Below are 21,460 nucleotides of genomic sequence, written 5' to 3' on the forward strand. Positions count from 1 at the left end.
TTATTCAAAATACTGAAACTAGCCTTATTTCAGATGATTATGATGATTATAATGTATGTAATAGTTTTCGGGATAAATACCTTTTAATTGCCTCAGCATGAACTTTCTAGAATATCTATTTTTAATTGTGAAAGTCATAGTTTTTGTCCTTCGCTGTTAGATATTCACTAAGCATGTTTGGCCTAATGGATGGTCTCATTCTTTAGGATCTACCCCCAGTATATATGGTAATCAAGGACCACACAAGGGACATTATGAATCCACTACTTTCACTGCAGAGACTACAACAGCAAAAATAGCTCCAAAACCAAGGTCGGCCCAGGTACCAGGTAGGTTTTTGAAGTCATATGTTTTAATAGTTTACAGAATTATATTAATATGAACTGAAGTAGGAGATGAATATGTAGGTCAATTACAGTTCAGGCTTTATTCTCAGTCACGTGATATTCAGCATTCTCACTAGTAGTCTGAAAAATGGAGCATATTGTAATTCATATAATTTTCCAGCAATACAAGATGAGAGGAATCAAGCATTTGGAGAATGGGATTAAGATCCAAATAAACTTTATAAATTGAGATGAAATCAGGCTAAATTCAGTAAAGATATATGCAAAGAAGCCAACACCATGATACAATTGCAAAAGAATGCAAATATATTCTGGAACATATTAACAGTAATTTTTAAAACAGAGAAAGTAATTATCCCACTCTACTTAAGCCTAAAATTTCCAGAGCTGAAGCTCTGTGTTCAGTTCAAGGCATTACATTAATCACATATTTAAGAAAAGCACCCAAAACCTTAAGAAGATCACAAAGAAAATTTTGGAAAGGCAACCCTTGAAGCTCCTTTGGAAGAACTCATCATTTTCAGTGAAAATTGAAAGGAGATTTGAGAAGAGTATGCTACAAAAAGAATGGTTGTCAGTTTTTCACTATGGAGTAATCATAATTAGCTAAATAGAAGTAGTAATTTGCTTCAAATGAAATGCAGGAGACTTGTTTGAACAATGGAGATTCATTTCAACCAAACAAAGCAGCTTTTAGGAGGCAATCTCTATAATTGTAGTACAGCAAAAAGAGCAGGCTACAGCAGAGGTGGTGAAATCTCCTTTACTAAAAATGAAATCTGCTTTACTTCTTACTGACCCTGTTTCACTGCAGTTAAATGTAGCTGATATGATCTCTCAGCTTCCCTCCCAATTTTGTATTTAGAAATATTTTTATATATAATAATATTTTTTTTCTTCTAGAATTTACCTCATAAATACCCCTTTAAGTAAGATTTTATTTGGGGGGGGGGGGGAATTAATGGGGTGGGTGAGGAGGGGGTAAGAGAAAAGAGCCTTTCACTACACGAAAGTCGTCCTGCTCTTGTGCCTGGGATTGAAGGTATATCATTGCTAAACCTTTTCTTTTGCTCTTGGTGTAAATCAGTGATACGGCTTATTTTCACCTATGCCCACTGAAGTATAGTACTTACAGGTGTTAATAGTGATGGGGTGTATCTTCTGAATTGGCATCATAGCTGAATGATGAAAATATATTGGATTTGCACAGAAGCAGTTTGTAAAATACACAAATGTTCATGCAAGCTAGGGAAAAAGGCTGAAGTTTAAAGAACATAAAAAAAGCTTGTTATAGAATCACAGAATGGTTTGGGTCGGAAGGGACCTTAAAGATTATCTATATCAAACCCCGTGCCATAAGCAGTTCTTGCCATGGGTAGTTCTTGCTGTTCTGCAAAATGGCAAAACTGCATGGCATGCTAACACACTCTCCTTCCCTCCCTCAACTCTGTCCACAGAATGGCTGATCGTAGTTGCTTCCCTTGTGGCACTTGCATTGATTCTTGCGGTGTGCATTGCTGTCAACAGTCGGAGAAGGTAAGGTAGCCCCTTTACTTTTTCAGAACACACTGTCTTGCTGTTTCCTTCATTGAGAGGCTTCAAACTTTCACAAAAGAGCTGAGTAGCATAACACAGGAAACAGCTTCTTCTTCAAAGCTCTGTGACTTAGGGTGTGAGGGCCCAGGCCACTGTGGATCACACAAGTCACACATCATCCTTCACACTTAGGTGGAACCACACAAAGTCAGTACCTGTGTAAAACACTTGGTCTTTGCTTGTAGATGGAAACTAACTGTATATAGATCACAGATAATTAATGATTCTCTAGTTATTACTTAGTAATAGGAAAATCCCATCCACTGAGAGTGATAACTATGTGAGACAGACATAGCAACCACAGGATGAGCTGAGTATAATCCTCCACCATTAACAATGTTGTCTATGTACAACATGAAGGGCTGCATTAGACAATAGCTGTCACAGCATTAAATCGTTCCTTCCAAGCAAAAGGCAGTATCACAGCTGGCAGTCACAGAGATATAAAGCAGAGCATTCAATAGCTTTACAGATTTATTTCACTTTGCAGACGAAAAAGCTGAGGAATAGAAAGTTACAATGACCTGTGCAAAGTTAGCCATGAAGTTTGAAAATACTCTGAAGGATAAGCTCTAATGTTCTTCACTCACTCTTCTCTGGGGGCTGTTCTGAGGTTACTTCTCAATTGTCCTGAACAGGTGTTTTTGCAGCTTGAATGTTAAAGTTGAACCCTTTAACAGTGTATCTGTTTTCTACTTGAATGCTGAATTTGAACTATTGTATATTATGTGTATTATGTACTGCATAATATGCGGAGGTATTTGCTCAGGAAGCAGTGAGCAAATTTATTCCTAATCTGCTCGTTGCAGGAAAGTACGTGTTCATGCTTCTTTAACAGTGTCAAAGTCCTCCAAAGCATGACGTGGGTGCTAGAATAAATCACTGCCATTGTGGTGAGGGAGCAGCCCAGGCAGTCCCTGCCAGTAGGACCCAAATGCTAACATGAGCAGGTCAAGAATCCTTTCCATATATTCTCTGCTAATACATTTCGAATTCATAGACAGGTAGTTACTGCACCATCAGTGTACTGCATGTGAATGCCAACTAATCCAAAACACGTGAGTGCAGTGCGTGTGTTCATTCAAAGCTACATACCAAGTTTATTGGGCAGCTCTGTAGCAAGTGTAAGTTTAAAAGTGCAGTAGTAATTTCTTACCTTAACTTCATAAGAAACTACGCTGTTGATAGCAGCAAGAGTAGTATCTGTATTTCCTTGCTGTTGGCAAGCTTCCAGGCCTGACATGCTAGCACAAAGAAGGGAAAAGCTACCTTGTATAGTGAGAGCTTAATCCAAATTTACTGCTATCTCAAGAACGTGAGCATTTTCAAAGGTGTGGTCCAAAGTCTAGATTTGGAATGACCCCGTGGCTCATTCTTATAGTGGGGTATAGACGAAGTTCGTAAATGTGGATATGTCTAAAGTATAGAAAATCTTTTCTAACTGCCAGTAATGAATGTTATTCCTATCTGTAGTAATGGTAAATACAAATCAAATAAGTTAGCTCCTGCCAAATTTTTTGCGTATCATGGTGGATGCTTTCAAAAATGAAACATGCAATATGGAGGAACTTCACACTTCGTATTGTGTTCAGTCCACACTGGCAGACACAGGTTTCGTTTCCAAACATCTTCTCATAAATACTGACTTTCATTTTTTAACTTATTTCTGTTAGTCTCCATTTAGAGTACTTCTTTTTATTTCTTTCTAGATGTGGGCAGAAGAAAAAGCTGGTGATTAACAACGGTAAAGGGGCAGTGGAGGACAGGAAGACAAGTGGATTAAATGGAGATGCCAGCAAATCACAAGAAATGGTGCACTTGGTTCATAAAGAGCAGTCAAATGACCGAACAGGAGCATGTGACGAATTCCTGACGGTTAATGAAACACAAAATCACCAGGAGCTTGACATGAAGAGTGGTGTGTAATGGTACCAAGTTGCAGAGTAGATCAGAGCTGGGGAAATCACAACTGATCACATGGAACTTGGACAGGAATTCAGAGATACACTGTGCTACTGATGTGTTTTGAACATAATTAAGTTTTATTCATTTTTAATCACTTTAAAATTGCCTGAGTTAAAAAATTTACATTTGCTTCCTGAAAAAAGCCCACAGGATTTTTCAGTTCCCAGTTCCTGAACAGAATTTGTCATTGTTCCCCAGATGGAGCGTCTTCACTGTGCAGAGGTACAGAAGTGTCCAGTCACTCTATCTTACAGGCATTTAAAGGTGCTAAACTTGCCATGGTACAAGAGTAAGTTAAGAACAAATGTTGACAGCAAAAATCAAGTTTAAACCAAAAAGTCCTTCTATACGATGTCTAAACCCTAGGAATCCTTCAGAAATGCCTTCCAGTCAGGAAGAGCAGTGGGCGCATTCAGAGTATAAACAAAAAGTGACATTTTATGATGATTTATGGCTTGGTCGGCAATGAGGGAAACCCAGACGGACAGAATCTATTTACCTCTTTTTTTAAATGTCTATGGCCATAGAGCAAGTGTTCTTGGGAGGTAGAATACACAGATGAAAACATGAGAGAATACATAATAAACTTTTGTGTTTTATTATCCTAACAATCTATACAGTTATCCTTGAGTTTTTCAAGGATTCATTGATCTTCTTCCTCCCTCCTTCATTGGTCACAATTTGTGCGTGTTTTCAATGAGTCTGTCAGGATAATGAATAAAACAGAATGACCCCAGCTCTATCACACATGCACAAATCAAGCTATTGGAGATCGTTAGGGAAGATGACAGTATTTTATTCCTGAAGAATAGGTCTCCATCTTCTTCTGCTGTTTTACTTAGGAGATGCTGAGCCTTGTAAAACTTGTTACCCCTGTAACTATTATGTTACACCAGTTTGCTGGGATTTTAAAAGTTGCCTTTTTATGATCCTGCTCAGTTTGTCTGAATTCTATTTCATTCATGGTTTCTCTTTACATTCTAAAAATACCAAAAGAAACATTACTTGCTCATTGGTACCAGAAGTTCAAAATTCAACAGAAAACATCAAGAAAAGAAAAGGAAACTCTCCTAGCCATGTAATATACTAAAGTAACTGCAGCTGCATTGTTATATGCTTTTGTTTGTCCTTATGTGTCTGTTATGTAAAGTATTTGTATTAAGCTATGATGCTGTGCATTATATTTGTCTGAGTTGTCAGAAAGAAAATTATTTACTGCCAGTAAATAAGAATAAAACAAGTACCATTTTTAAGAAAGTGTATTGGAACAGAGGGGGAATGATAACTTCTAATAGGGTTGCCTCTAGAAAATGCAAGTAAAAACCGTCTACGGTAATTGCAACCAGTGGTCTGTGTCAGTTGTAGCAGGGCTGGTCAGATGTTCCTGTTCCGTGACCACAGCACCTGTCTTTGAAAATGTTCTGCTAAGGCATGTTATTTTATGTTCTCTGTCTAAAGCAATTTAGAAGACAAGTATTCAGCTGGCTAAATACTAGCATTAGCTAGCACTGATCTTTACTATAAAGTAAAGCACAAGATTGTTGATCATATTCCTCACTCGCATCCCTCCAGCAGTTTCCCATGTGTTTCATTGAGTTGCTCGGTGCCTTAGTATCTGCAGGCAGATCTCAGGGGCAGTTTATGCCTGAGCAAACATCCCAAGATGAGGTGTGATTTTAAAGTACACATAGGATGGTTTTGGACTTCATGTAGGTCAACATGTTTCCCCTATGTACAGTCACACAGCTCGTGGTCCAAGCTTTTGGGGTCAATGTGATTTTACATCAGTACTTGTGGTCCACTGTAAAACTACTCAGTCCTTTCATGTATTTTCATACTGAACTGTGTAGTGGGAAGTTTGTTGACTCTGTGCATTGATTTTTTGTTTATTTCCTGAAATGTTTTTAAGGAAGCTTTTCTATTTGTCATTGTAAGTCAAAATGATCTGTTGAAGGCTATGTTTAAACTGGTGTTAGGTACTCATTTTATTAAGTATGGAGATCCAGAATAAGAACTATTCTTTTCTTTAAATCCTAATTGAATATAGGTCTCAATCAAAAAGAAATATTTCATCGTCTTGAAGGCTATTTATTTCTTTATAAAAGAAAAAAGAAATATGTGGCATGTATTTTGTCTCCCTGTTCAGATGTTTAATGGTGAAATCCACAAACTCTTTTCTAATTTATCTAACGTTCAGTGGCTATAAATACACAGACAACACTGGTTGGCTTCTTTTTATATTTTTAAATAGGAGATGCTCAAGTTGTCTTTACAGAGGCAATGCCATTATTCTATATATGCTGATTCTTTTTAGATTATCATCTGATTCATGTGTAAATCTTTCATTATAGTTTCGAAACTAGATGTGTAAAATAGTACATATTTTTATTAATCTTGGTTTTATTATTTGAGGGGTTGTTTGTTGTGTGTATGGTTTTTTTATAGAGAGCACTTGATATATTTGCATATTTATTTAACAGATTAATCAGAATGAAAGAAAATGTCTTCTCTAAATTGTAACTAGAAATAGTATTGCTAAAACCACATTGAACTGTAAAATAAGCTTCCAAAAATAAACTTGATTCCACATTGAAGGTAAAAAGTAAGACTGGCATTATTAGTGGGAGAGACCAGGCCGGACCCAGAACAGACACTGTGATCAACTTGTGTTATTCCTTTGCCTTGAACAGTTTTGAACAAATATAATCCAGACCACCTTTCATGGAAATACTGTCTAAAGCAGTAAGCAGAATTAAAAGCGGGATTGTATGTTTTATGAGAATGTAATATTTTCATCTAACAACCCAGGGTGTGTTTTTCACCTGCATTTTCTTGATGATCTTACAAGGAATGTTTGATTAAAGCAAAGAAAGGACATGCAGCTGTCATGTCTACCTGTGTGGTTGTTTTAAACCCTTTCTACAACACAAGTTCCACAACATATATTTCTGCACAATGTTTTTCATGGGATAGGGATGGATAGGAAGAATGACTTTATGTGTCCTTTGTCAACTACAGCAACGTCTGTTTTACGTAGTTTGAAGCTAGTTGCCCAGAATATTATTAGGAGTCAATTACCAAGTGTCTCTTTAGAACATAGAAACAGTGCTTGGCAGGTACAGAGGTCAGTAAATCATTCTGGTTAGGGCTGGTCCTAATTACATTTTCCATGGAAGTTGAGAAGAAATTAAATCCTCTGACAACTGTGTCCTGCCACAGCATACACAGACACCAGAATATTTTGTAAACAGGTAGTTAATTTGTTTATTTTATGCTATATTAGGCCACTAGCCAATAGTTATTTCTTAGCCTTATTAAACAATTCCAGGTTCTGACTTCCCTGGTTGCAAGAGATTTCATTAGTCAAATACAAACCCATTGGATAAACGCAGGTGCTGACTAGTTTTCCTCCATAGAGCAGAAAAGGACAAAAAGGTGGGCAGGAAAAGCACAGTGCTGGGCCGTTCCTTGGGGTGCAGTTTCAGCTGTGTGGGAGTGGTGACAAAGGGGACATTTAGATTACATATAGGAAGAAATTGCTCCTCCTGTGGGTGGTGAGGCCCTGGCAGAGGTTGCCCAAAGAAGCTGTGGCTGCCCCATCCCTGGCAGTGCTCAAGGCCAGGCTGGACAGGGCTTGGAGCAACCTGGTCTAGTGGAAGGTGTCACTGCTCGTGGCAGGCGGGTTGAAACTGGATGAGCTTGAAGGTGCCTTCCAACTCAAGCTGTTCTGTGATCCTGCGATTCTGTGAAAACTCTTGTTCCTTCTGGGGGACAAGAATTGTGCAAAGGTGTTTTGGAGGTGGGAGCTCTGGGGGACTGGGGGCAGAGGGAGGACAGAGATGCTGGGAGAACAAGTAAAGGGAGAGTGAAATTTCTGTGCTATTACTGGGAAAGTCCCTTCAACACCCCCAGGACTTCGGTACTTGAAAGATTCACAGCTCTGAGAAGGAAAAAAGAACTGGCCTTTTCCTGTGAACTCCCCCACCTCCAAGTCTACATTCCCCTATCTCTACATTCCCCACCTCGTTTTTGAACTTATTTTGAACCATTCTCCCCTGGTAGCTTATATCTCATTATTACTGTGCTGTGCTGCATGTGGCATCCACCAACACCATGCTGGGAGCAAGCAGCTGTGACAATGAGAAATGAGAGGCAAAGAGCAAATCTAGCAAAGATAAGTAACAGTGTCTTTTGTACAGCACACTGTACTTTTTGTCTTCCTCATCTCACCCATTTGGAGTAAGGTTAGCAACATCAAGGTTTCAAGAACATTTATCTTCTTGCTCATCTTCCTGTTTTTAAAGACCAGGCTGACATGGATCTTCACATAGGTCAAACGTGTGGCTGCAAAGTGTTTTTGCAAAGTTTGAATTGAAGAAATGAACCCATCATCAAGGAACCTTTCCTGACCTCAGAGGAGCTGATTTTTGTTAGAGTGCAAGTAAAGCAGAGGCTGTGGAAGCTTTATGTGTGCTTTACACACATCCTTCTTTCAATTTTGTCTGCATGCTTCCAGCAAGCATTAGAAAGGTTTTGCCTGAGTGACAGCTTCAAGGAGCATCAAACATTTTATTAAACCTTCTTACTCAACAGAAAAAGAGGAATTTGGATGAACAAGTGGATGGATGAAATCCATTTTCATATATTCTCTACCAGACAAATTTGTGCATTGAACGCTGGTGTGAATGTCATTAGTTTGGTGTTGTCCTTGAGGAGAAAAAAAGAAAAAAAGTATCATCTTTGGATCAAAACAAGTCCACAAATGAGAAGATGGCCATTTTTGTTTTCAGAAGTAGGCATAGCTTAAGCTAGTTTAAATATCCCAAACAGGAGATCTAACTGTGCAAAACTACTTTTTTGGGGGGGAAGATCCACCATGCACAGTTCATGTTATAACCTGCCCTTTATACTAAAATGAAATCCTTACAGGAAATTAATTTCCTGTTGGCAAAAAATATCTGTAAATTTACGGTAAAACAGGATTTGTCAAGTCAAATAGAATCTGGCATAAATTTAAGTGCATCTATTGGAAAACCCCCAAGCATTTTTTGTAATATTAGGGAAAAGTCTCAGTTGGCTGCCTTGTAAGTGATGCCAAAGGCACAGCTGAAGTTAGGTCTGTGTAGGCTGGCAGTGGGAAATCAGCATATGGCTCATAGGCAGTGGAAGCTCTGTACATCAAACAGGTTCCAGGTCTGCTAAGTTTGGTCCTGAAGTCCTTCAGACTCTCAGGGCAACCCAGGACAGTGGAGGATGCAACAAGTCATATTCCACCTCTTTACCAGAAGCTGTAAGTTTTGTAACTGAAAGCCTTTCCTCAGGCAATCGTGTTAGTGTGGCGACAGCTTTAGCACCCATATGCTAGTTCCGTGTTGCAGTGTATAAATGGTATGGTTACAGCGGAATTTTAGCTTTAAATCTAAATTTACTTGCAGTCAGCGGCTTTTGGCACCATGTACTGAAAAGGCACTTTTTTTTGTTTGTTTTTTTTTCCCCTGGGTTAACCTGGGGATAAAAAAGTTTAGATCATTTTCAGGGACCACATTTCATCACAAGAGTCGGGACCCCACGCTTTCATTTTACCCAGAGCAGACAGTAACAAACTGGGTATGTTCTGCAGAGATTGGGTGTTAAGTGTGAGTTTCTATTCATCACTTTTTATCAGCTTATTTTTTTTTATAACAAGCATCTGTTTCAGGGCTGCTGCTGCTGCAGATTGCTGGCAGCACCCTCACCGGAGCCAGCTCAAAGCGATCGCTTTCAGCATCTTTCAGCCTGAGCCTGTAAGATCAATTTTCTAAGCTGAGCTGAGCCCTGTATCCAAGGCAGAGTGATCTCATCTGAGAACAGCACAGCAAGGGAGAGAAAAGTCCTCAGGCAGGTTCTCTGGACTACAGCCGTCAATGATACAAGCCTCACCGCAAAAAAGTATGTTGGGTTCATTTCACTTTTTGGATCTACAAATGATCCACTGTTTTGGCTTTGTTTAGGCACTGGCAATGTATGTCTAAATGCTGCCTGTCTAGCTGTACCCTAGTGCGCCAGTACGTGGGGTTTGTTTTACTGTAAAATGGTTTTACAGTCATCCAGTCAAATAAGGATGTTTTGTTTTGCAGCAGTAGGTCATTAGACTCACCAGTGGATACAAGTTTATAGTTACTGGGTACTTCCCTGAAGCTCCCTTGTGGTTCATTTTCTTGTTAATGTTTCTTTCATTCACCAAGAGAAAGTCTGAAATGAACTCTAGGTAAGGATGCTTGCTTGTTAGCAAGGGACGTAAAAACCAAACCTACCCTTTGTTCAAGGCTCACCCGTACGCAGAGAACAGGTCTAAAGCCTACATCCCAGTCAAAAATGGGAGAAGCCAGGTGCAGAGATGGGCCAGAGTGTCAGCCTGCTGCTGATTAACTGCAAAGGTGTGGGTCCTCCTCAGAGAGCCTTTTCTAGAGCAATCTTCACTCGTATGGAGTAGTGCCTTCAAAAAACTTTGTTGAAAAGTAAGCTAAATAAGCCTACCTGATCCTCACTTGAATTTAGGTAATACTGGTAACTTGGGTGAAAGTGGGATAACTTTTGAGTGAGTTTCCTAACCCAGCTCCTCTTCTTTCCCCTTCACAGAGTTGGGAGTCAGCTGTCTTTCTCACTTGCGTGTCTCCACGTCAGCATTTCACAAGACACCTCTTGTGATGGAATCATGGTGCACCTTTGGGTACCCCCTTAAAAAAACACCTAAACAGAGGTAGATCAGTCTGACGAAGCAGCATGGCAAACATATTTTTAGTTCAGTCACAAGTGACAGTGAATAGCATTACATTGTGAAAGACAGACCCTAGTAGTCCTTGTACTACAGAGGCGCCACACACAGCGTGTGGGCTCGCTCCTCTGGATCCCATCACTGTGAGATGCAGTGGGTTTGTAATTTATCTGTCTACGCAGACACATTTTGCTTATTGCCACAGAACCTGTCCGCCTTGCTAACTGCCACGACCACAAGAACTGATCTTGCATGCAATCTTATTTCCTTCCTGTGCCTGCTGCAGCAGAACAGCACTTATGTTGCGCGCTACCCATGCGAGATAGCAGACAGTGTAAGGACTTGCTGCAAAAAACTGGGTGTCATTTTTAATGTTGTTTTCCTTCTAAAGCATTGTAAGTTGGGGCCACCTGTTTCTTTCATGTCCTTGTCCTGTTTATGTTTACTATCTAATACAAAGGAGAAGACTGTCTAAGGTTTAGCAGCCCTGAAGTGTCCTCTTGGTTTTGCTTTCATGCCTGAGAAGGGGTATAGAAATACCTTTTAAGATGGGTCAGTGATTCATGACTCAGTGTTGTTTGTTGAACCTTATAGCAGATGCTATAAGATTGCCAGGTTAGACGGGGCTTACAGCAACGTGGTATAGTAGAGGGTGTCCCTGCCTGTGGCAGGGGTTTGGAATTGGGTGAGCCTTAAGGTCCCTTCCAACCCAAACCATTTGTGATTCTATGCTTTCCTGTAGGGAGGGATGCACTCCAGATACAAAGACACTCCTGAAATTGTCTTTTTTCCTAAGGCTGGGGACATGTTAAAAGAGGGACATACAAGGGACTTGCAAGAGTTTAGAGAATCAGTCTTTGGTGTTTGTATTTCCAAAAGGGACAACATCATATAACTGCAGAATTGGCTTCTGAGTGGATTGGGGTTTTTCTTAGGTCATTGCAGAAATATTGATTTAAAAAAGAAACAAACATAAGTCACAGCGTTGAGCCTTTCATTTCGAACTTTTTGACATTACGTGTACCAAAAGAATAACCACCTTTTAAGGAGGGAATTTGAATGTAAAACACGAGTGATGTGGAATCCTGAGCGCAACGAACTTCATAGGGGAATTTTACGCCAGCAGCGTGCATTTATCAGCAATGCTTGTTGATGAGGCCAGATGAGGATGTTTCTGCCTCTGGCAGAAAGCAGCAGCATGGCACAGAAATGACAACAGATAGCCGGGGCCTCAGATTTATCTTTAGCCCAAAGTTCTTCCTAGGACTTGGTCTCTTACTGACTCAGAGGGCAGATCGCCAGCTGAAGCGCTGCCAAAGCCACTTCCTGCCGCGCCTGCATTTTCTTTGGAAACTACTGAAGTGGATGCTGGCTTTGGTTAGGTTAGTAAGAACTAAGCCCAGGGCTGTGCAGACTGTTAAACCTCACAGCCTGGGTTTCAGTTATGTCTTGATCACACAACGGTAGATATGCTATTTCCGTCTGAGCATTAATGTCAGAGCTTCCTCTCCACACTTACAAACTGCCAGTGCTGTGGACCATGGTTCACTCCATGAGCAACTCTAAATGCATGTATTAAATGAGCTGATTTCTCTACAAAGTGCTCCAGGGGTTCAGCTACAGGTTTTATTTTTTATTTTTTATTTTTTTGAAAGTCTATGAGATTTATTTTTTTAGCATCCAGGGTAGGGAAGTAAGTTTCTAAAGCAACAGCAGCCATGGCATTGTATCATCCTACTCTTCTAACATCTCTTCCCACTTCTCTAGACTTCATTGCCAAGAAATGTAGTTAGTGCACCCTGGCCTTTGTGCAAATGATCTCAGTTGCAGGCAGCACCCAGGAGTATTTAGAGCATACAGTGGTGAGGGGTGAGATTTCTAACACTTTGGCAGTCAGGCACATCTTCCACCCTGCCTGCAGTTTTCAGAACTAGCAGCCTCTCACATCGGACTGCTTTATCTAAACCCAAAGCATGCCCATACTGAGCCCAGGCTGACATTAAAACTCACAGATATAAAAGCCATGAAAATTATGAATTGACATTTATTGATATGTACAGAAGAGGTACAACACTTAGTGAAATATTATATTCATGACTATTTCCAGTATAGAAAGAATGTCTAGTTTGTTTTATACATGTAAGTTACAGAAATCAGTTCACACCATAAGAAAGCATTAAAAGCAAATGACTACCAATTGTTGAACTAAAAAAAACCAGACTCAGTCTATGAGGCATTCCAGCTACAATTTACAAGAACAGAGCCCAGAGTTGGGAGAAATTTTATCATCTGTGCTCAGGATTCTGTGATTCAATACAGATTTCATCCTTCTGTGACAAGTTCCAGTTTCTGGTTGTTCAAAGAATGACAAATAAAGAGTTTCTGGAAGAGCAGGACTGAAAATCAAGTGCTATTTTTCTGTCGTTATGTTAATTCTCAGAGTGATAGAGTGTCTGCAGAAAAGATTGTTTTCAGAAAACAGTGTATTTCTGTAGTGGTGAGAGGAAGAAAAGCTGATAAAAAACATGCAACTGCTTTCAAGATCTTCTATTAGTTGCAAATGATTACTTGTAGTGGCTTTATCTCCAATTGTCTTCCACTACTAAAACACTATAATAATACTACTATCAAAATGAAATTCGTATGTGTAGGTATGTGGGCATCTTACAGTAAGTTTTCAAAATTTCAGTACATTTTCCACTTTTTTCTTTGTGCAAATGTCATTGATAACCCATGGTATCTTACTAAAACAAATCAAATAACTTAAACTCAAAGGCAGGATGATTTTGTTTTTCCTCTTAGACTGATGGAAAATGTAAGTAGTTTCATTGTTGTAAATAGAGAAAATCAATGCAAATGAGAACATAATCGGTACTAGAACATCTGAATGATTTGTATGGATGCTAAATGCAATCAAGACAAATTTTGTGCTGCATAATAGCTTAGGAAAAAATATTATGCTGAAATTATCTTTGTTCAGTTTTTCTAAATTCAGTGTTTTCTTCGTAATAACAACATCATCTTGTTATTAACAGCTAGCAAAATAGCAATTTTCCCCTACAGTAAAAGAATTGAAACATAAGCTTTAACTATTATCACCTTACTCATATTCCCTGTGCCTTTTATTTCCTGTGATGTAAAGTAAAGAAGCTGTACAGTGGTTGGACTTGATGATCTTAAGGGTCTTTTACAACCTAAACGACTCTTATGATTAATTTTAAAATAAACTCTGCTATAGATACTGTACAGTGCAATTTCAAAATCTGGGGAACTTTTTGAGTGTAAGGGAAAGACCAATCTTATTCTTTTTCCTTTTCATTCTTTTGACATGAAACATCAGAAAACATTCCAGCTCATAACCGGTCACTTTTAAGAGGGGGCAAGGGATAATGAATAGGCAGCACATAGTACCGCAGTGTAGTATTCATACTGAAGCAACGTAATGTGATGGTTCATCAAGTGGGATGCTTCACCAAGCAGGATGCTTCCTGTGCTTTGGGGCCTAATTTTATCTCTTTCCACTCACAGAGGATGATTATATTTATGAGATTGAGGCTCAGGGTATCTAGGAATGAAGCAGCTTCTTCTTGCTGTCCCAAGCTCTTTCAGAACCACCAGAAAAGTCTTGTTTTTTTCACATATCTGAACTGTAGCCCTGATTTCAGAAAATTTTTGCCACAGACTATATCCTTCATATGTCTGTTTTATGATCATACTTTTTTCATGACTAGCAAACAGGCCTGTACAACAACCACAGTAACTTGAGAAGCATTTAGCTTTGCACTTCATTTCCAAATAACTATTGATACACTTTTTTATCAATGAAAGAAACAGTGCACCTTTTGTCTATGAGGGTATTCATCTTTCACAGAGGGTGCTCCTGCCAAGGGAATGAAGCAGAGGTTCCTACTTTGACCCCTCAGCCACGCTGGAGAGAACAGGCAGCCCCATGCAGCCTTTCCCTGTCCCAGCCAGGTGACTGCACTTGATTTCCTGACGTGTAGTCAAGGAGGACCTGGAAGCGACTCAGAGGGATCCTGTGATGCCATGATGTGACTAAGGGCTGAACAGTGCACAGAATCAAAAGCAGCCAGGGCATCCTGCAGGAATGTAGTCAATTTGATTTCCCCTTATTCACTGTGCCAATTTAAACAGTGACTTACTTAACTTATGGTGATAAAGAGTCCCAACCTTCCAAGCAAACAAGAATAAAACAAAACAAAAACTAATCATTCTAGGTAAACACTAATTCTTAATGATGTCGTAACAACTGCATTCACAAGGCAGTAAATCTATGCTGCGAACACTTTCACTCACTGCCAGGGAACTACACGCATGCAGATACTAACACATACCACACTGGTTAGATAGCTGAAAACTAAAAATAACATTTTTACCATAAGTTGGCTGCATACGTGATTCTGAATGTTATCAGAACAGGATACTCCATAATAGACAGATAAAGCAGTCACTAAGCAGTGGAAACTAATCAGTTGAATGGCAAAAAGGAAACAAACACAGATATAAATGACAAACAGAAAGTAGAACAGGATTTTAAAAGACAGTCTAATTTTCCACTATGTCTCAATACACAGAAACCAATTAAATGAAATTAGAGCACTGCTATACATACTGTATACACCATTTCACTGAAATTACATGTCGATAGCTACATTATCTACACTAAGTGCAGAGAGGCACTGGACATCATGCTTCAACAAAATGTCAAAACTGGTATCAATAAAGTTTTACAACTATTAGTAACTCAGAACTATTCTACCTGCAGTTCCTATTAAGATAATACCTGGTACATCTGATTCAAAGTACAAGAAAGAGAATAAAACACGAGGATATATCAACACACTTCCTACATATACATCTACTACAAATTTAGACTCCAAAACCTCAGCAGAATAACATGGCCCCAGGGATTTCTGAATAGTTGAAGACATACCAGTATCAGTCATACTGGGACAGCAGTAATTGCTATTTGATGTTTGCTTTGTCTTAAACGACAGTCAAGTAGCTAGTAGGCCATAAAAGATTTTTAGTGATATAATCGTTATGAATATTTATATTAATTTATTTTATTCATCTAAACCCAGTTCCTCTTTAATTAATTAGAAATTATTATAGCCACAGCCTTAATGTCAGCAGGTATTTGCCTAATGGGAACAGGTGACCATAATAGAGAAGCAACTGTCACTTGTCCTAGTCTAAAGATATAGTGGTTGTTCTCTTTAAAATACATAAGAAAGCAGGAGGTATTTGTACAGATGCTACCCAATTAAACTGGTCCCAAAGTGGTGATGTTGGTCCTTTTCAAGAAGGCAAAGGTTGGTGGCCAAATCATGAGCTCTTTCCACAGGCTGAACTCATATACAATGTGCTGTAGTAAGATAGACTGGGTACCTGATAATATACTTTTTGCTTATGCAGATCTCCAGTTTTCTTTAGCTGTATTCTGAGTCAGCCGATTATATGTGATCACCTCCTAAGAAAGAATTGCAGGATTTGGCAAAGGTAACACCAGGAAAAATGACAAAAATGAGGGACGATTGCCCAAGACAGTTAATCTAGAAGATTGTTCAGATTACTATAACATTGTTCTGTAACGAACTGCAGCATTTAAGGACAACTCAGGCTGACAGATGGGCTTGTTCAGCCTGGAAAAGAGAAGGCTCTGGGGAGACCTTAGAGCAGCTTCCAGTGCCTAAGAGAATGAGGAAAGCTGGAGGGGTACTTTTTACAGAGGCTTGTAGTGACAGGACAAGGGGGAATGGCTTTAACCTGACAGAGGGGAGGCTGAGATGAGATATCCAGAGGAAGCTCTTCCCTGTGAGGGTAGTGAGGCCCTGGCACAGGTTGCCCAGAGAAGCTGTGGCTGCCCCATCCCTGGCAGTGTTCAAGGCCAGGTTGGACTGGGCTTGAAGCAACCTGGTCTAGTGGAAGGTGCTCCTGCCCATGGCAGGGGTTTGGAACTGGATGAGCTTTAAGGTCCCTTCTAACCCAAACCATTCTGTGATTCTATGATCTTGAAATTCCTATTTGCTTCTTGCATTTTGTGCTTTTTTTTTTTTTTTTTATAATTCATCACTAAACATAACACAAAAACATTTCACCCATCCTAAATGTTATAAGAAAACTGTTTTTTTTCTAAGGTACAAATTGCTTATAAAGGATTATCCCTTACCTTATATGGGTATATAGAAAACATTCTAAGAAAATATTAGTGTGTCTGTAAAGTACAGATACTAAGTAATTTAGTTCAGTCTACACTGTAGTTTCCAGAGAACAAGTACAAACTCCTAAAACCTGTATTAATAACTAAATCAACATTGAGCATATCATATTTAACAATATAAATACATACACAGCTTTTTCCGATGCATTCTACAAGTAAGAGTTCACACCAGATCCTAGGAAATGTGATATATTTAAGAAAGAAGCAAGATATGCTGGATGGAAGTGTATGCAATTGTCTTTAAGAAGGAAGGTCAACCTGTAGTCCTCATGAACTCACAAGCCCATACAAAACACCAAAATGGAAATGCTACAATCTACAGTACTGACTGCAAAATCAATTTGTAAACACAGTTTGCATCCAGTCTTTGAAAAACTGTAGGACAAAAAAAATATAAAAGAATGTTATAAAAATCCCTGTGAAATATCCTATTTATGTACAAAGCAATATACAGGCACCAGACAATCCAGGTTGTGTGACGCTGCCTATGATGGTTTCCCTTCATGTAATGCTGTGTGCCACAGAGCATCATTAATAACAATTTCAGGACTCCCGAATTTTGGTGAATCATACTAGAGGGATTGGACACTCTGGCATTGATTGGCATCAGCTCTGCAGCAGATGCAGTTGGATGTGAAAGGGGATCAAACTTGAGTGAAATGAGAAATCTCACAAGTCTTTTTGCCTCCCCAAGTCCTGCACTTACTTAGCCTGTTGGTTATCTCCATCCTGAAATAGTAGAGACTGAACTAGTAGTTCAGAGGCTCAATCACGTACTCTAGTTTTTTCAGTATTTGGAGCCTGGGTTTTCCATAAAACTCATAGTTGCAAACGCACAAAACCTTCTCCATTAAGATTTGTACCAATCCCACATTGAAGTCACCAGATTTCCCCCAGGCAGAGGAAAATGTCTCTGGAAAGGTGGGCACATGCAAGAGATGTTTCCTCAGAGCTTTGTGCCAGGGAGCTCGCCCAAACAAGATGTAAAAGAATTATCAGCACCTGGGCATCAGCAGTGGTTTGACTCATTCATAGCAGCAGATTTCAGTTTAACCTCCAACATGATCAGGAGGAAAAAATGAGGGAGGCACCCATTGTACAGACTGTACCCAGGCTAGGGGACCACAGGGAGACAAGCCCTAGTGCCTATGTGGGAAGAAAAGTCATCAATATGATTGGAGGGAAGAAAATAACTCATCTTCCCAAGAGTGCAGGAAAAGGAACTTCTACATAGTCTTATATGGTGAATTATTGCCAAGGTGAATTGTCCCAGTGGACTATACACCTATCATAATAACTACTATGAAAAATACCTTAATCGTGGCCTTAGAAGTAACAGTAAAAAAATCAAGGATAGTCCTCTGGCTCATAACAGGATAATATTACAGTACAGTTTTATAAAGTGCCCTTCTTTATCCTTCTGTAAATTAATTCAAATGCATCAATAAAAATAGATAACGGAACTTCATGAAATGAGAAACAGTTACATCTTTATATTTCCACAAAAGGATTCTTTTGAGCCCAGTACTAAAGATAAAGCTGATTCCAGAAGTGAATGTCAGAGGTGAGGTTTAATACTGCCTATGGTTTTGGGGATTTGTGCGATTGCGGCTGTGTTGCCACAATAGGGCTGCAACAACACAAGTGAAATCAAGGAAACAAAGAAAATCCAGGCAGTTGCCAAAATAAATTTGTTCAAACACTGTCACTGCAGTTTCTCGACAAGCAGTCTGCTCTTCTGAGTATCTACTGCCAGGAGACTTGAGTCTAGGAGTGATGGAAAACAAATCAGAAATCTATACTACCCACTTCAAAGTGGCACAAAGTTTGGAATTCCATGTGCTTTGAGAAAGAAATGGAGACCAGCTGTATCTCCCGGAGGAAATGGAAAAACCCTTTATGTTTGTGCTGAGTTTTAAACTCATTGCTGGACTTGTAGCATAGAAACAATTAGGCAAAAAAGCAGCATCTTGACAGAAATCTTTTGGATGTGATAATCAACGCAATTATAAATAGCAGACAAAGACTATTCCCTGGGATGGGATTGTGAAACATCTTATAACTTAACGGAGCCAGGAAGTGACTTGACCTTTCCTGGAAGCCCATGACTCCCATAGATTTCAGTGGGGCTTTCATGTAGTCAGAGCACTGAAGACACAGGTTTTACTTTAACAAACACAGTTTTTCAAAGACATACTGAGTTTCTTGCCAGTTCAGATGGAAAGAGCACGTCCTATAATATGGTTCAAATGGCTTATCTCCTAACTATTTGAAGCGTCTTCGTCTTTCTTACAATGCTGGTGAAGCCTTTGTCTTTTATGGGAAGCAATGGAGAAATAAATTCACAAAGTGCTCCATCACTTTCATAGTTTCAATGTTCAGTGTGCTTTAGTTTCAATGGACAGATGCCAACTTACCTTCAGCAGGAAATGCAGAAAGCAAATGCATAAGCATGTACTTAATTAAGCATGCAATTAACTGAGTCTTTGCCTCGTCTAGACTTATCCATAAGCCAGTGTGCTGTCAGCAAGCCAAAGGGCAAAGGATATTGCAGTTCCACAGGCAACAGGGTTGGGGGGGGGAGGAAAAGGGGCAGAGCAGCAAACAAGACGAATGTACGAAGAAATGTGTATCTGTTTAGGAACTACACAGAAAACAGGTCACTATCCATCCACTGTGCTTTAACTTTTCCAGCACTGTGAACAAATGCAAAAGTTTTGCCAGATCCAAATTAGTGCATCCACGCTCCTAGAGAAGGTAGAAAGAGACTGGCCAGTAACCAGCATGGTCTGCTGGAATGTGAGCCTTGTACTAGCTGAAGTGGCCAGCCCCTGTGTTATTTTCTGTTTGTTTAGTTAAGTAGCAACCCAGCCCCTTGTGAAATGAGCAAATCAAGAAATGCAAGCCAAGAGTGAGTTACGTTTTCCCAGAGAAACGGAAAGCTTTTTGATGGTTAAATACAGTGCTGCACCGGAGTAACACTATATTAAATATTCCACTAGGCTAAAAGCAGAAGAGTATACCAAAACCGACATTTCTTCTTCTCCCGCATCCACATTTAAATAGAGAAATACCATCACAATTATCTTTTGAAACATCCCTGAGTTACTGTATCTACAGAGTTACTATTTTAAAATCACAGTCTGCTATTCTAGTCCTATCAAAAGACCCAGATTTATTCTCCCTTATGTGGGTGGGGTCTCTCTAATATCGTGACTTCCTCCCCTAGTCTCCATCCAAAGAAGAGTTCTTCAAAGGACAATCTGTCCCAAGTGGATAAGTATAAGCATATTCTTTCTTCATATGTAATTTTGTGGAGCTGCCGAGTCACATGTTGCTGGCATTCCTATTTGTTTCCAACTGCTAAACAGTTTCAAATGACAGCTAAAAGTATATGGGCCAGTTTTCTAAAGCTACTTGCAAGGCAAGAAATCAGAGTCACTGCTCCTAAGAAACTGCTTCAGTGAAGAGGATGGAAAGTCATCTCTTAAGGGGCAAGCCATGCTGAGAAACCTTTCAAGAATACTGGATATAAACTGGAGTAAACACTGTGTGTTATTCTTGGATATAATTACGACTTAAGCCACAGCAAATTTCACTTGATGTGAGCCAGCACCCTCAGAGTAGGTAACATTTTAGAGCACCTACGCACCATCCCAGGCACATTTCTGGCACATAACCCAGTGGTAAAAATGTCTTCTAACGCAAACTGTGAGAAGCAGCAGCATCCAGCTCTATAGGTTAACTCTGGATATGCCAGTACCAAGGACTACAGAAACGAGAAGGCAACCTGCCTACCACTTCTTGAATATACTACAATTTTATCCCTCACAAAAAAAAAAAAAGATAATGCTTAAGATGCTTCAGGAGGCCCCTGAAAAAGTTCTCCATATCTAATGCATGTTAAAGGCCTACAGAATTCACAGTGGTTCAATATTTGTTAAATTATATAGGCCATTTTGCTTAGGATTGTACCCTGCCATGCAGATGAGGACAAAATACAGTGGCAAGGAAAAATACTTCACAACAACAAATGCTTAAATGAGGGATACTCTGGCAATGGACTTGATCTTGCACATCATTAATCATGCAAGTAGCCTTGGCTGGCTAAGGTCTGTGTGCATTTTTGGGGATATTTATATGAACGCAGATGAGCAAAAGCATATTATGTTTATATTTTAATAGCTTCTACATAGCCAAATACCACTCTACAGTTAAAGATATTATTCCTGTTTAAACCCATGCCAGGTCTGAGCATAGACACTGAATGGCCTATTTCTGTAAACGTTTCAGCTGTGTTTTCTACCATTTTTAAGTTCACGCTCATGTTCTGATTCTTTCTGAGAACCTCTGAGCGCTTTCCCCAAAATTGCACAAAACTTGTTCTGTGGGTGGAGCTCCCAAGGCCACATGGCTCAGCTTTGCTATAGAACATAGTGTAATGGCATTCATCACTGTCTAAAAGTTGCTGACTATTAACAAGCACCTTTAAAAACACTTCACAGGGTGATTATTGTGACTGTAATTTCTTCTGACCAGATGAATTAGCTATAC

General features: G+C 39.5%; 1 protein-coding gene across 5 annotated transcripts in view; it reads left to right on the forward strand.

The window, feature by feature from the left end:
- The window catches only part of CD44 (CD44 molecule (IN blood group)), a 57,911-nt gene extending 51,401 nt beyond the window's left edge, over positions 1-6,510 (forward strand). For all 5 annotated transcript variants that reach the window (XM_065683155.1, XM_065683156.1, XM_065683158.1 and 2 more), the window contains 3 exons: positions 207-329; positions 1,805-1,883; positions 3,653-6,510. In XM_065683155.1, the coding sequence (XP_065539227.1) occupies positions 207-329; positions 1,805-1,883; positions 3,653-3,869 (419 nt within the window). In that variant the 3' untranslated portion in view covers positions 3,870-6,510. The remainder of the gene's footprint in view (positions 1-206; positions 330-1,804; positions 1,884-3,652) is intronic.
- The last annotated feature ends 14,950 nt before the right edge of the window (positions 6,511-21,460 follow it).

Source organism: Lathamus discolor, chromosome 6, assembly GCF_037157495.1.
Source record: "Lathamus discolor isolate bLatDis1 chromosome 6, bLatDis1.hap1, whole genome shotgun sequence".
Lineage (NCBI taxonomy): Eukaryota > Metazoa > Chordata > Aves > Psittaciformes > Psittacidae > Lathamus > Lathamus discolor.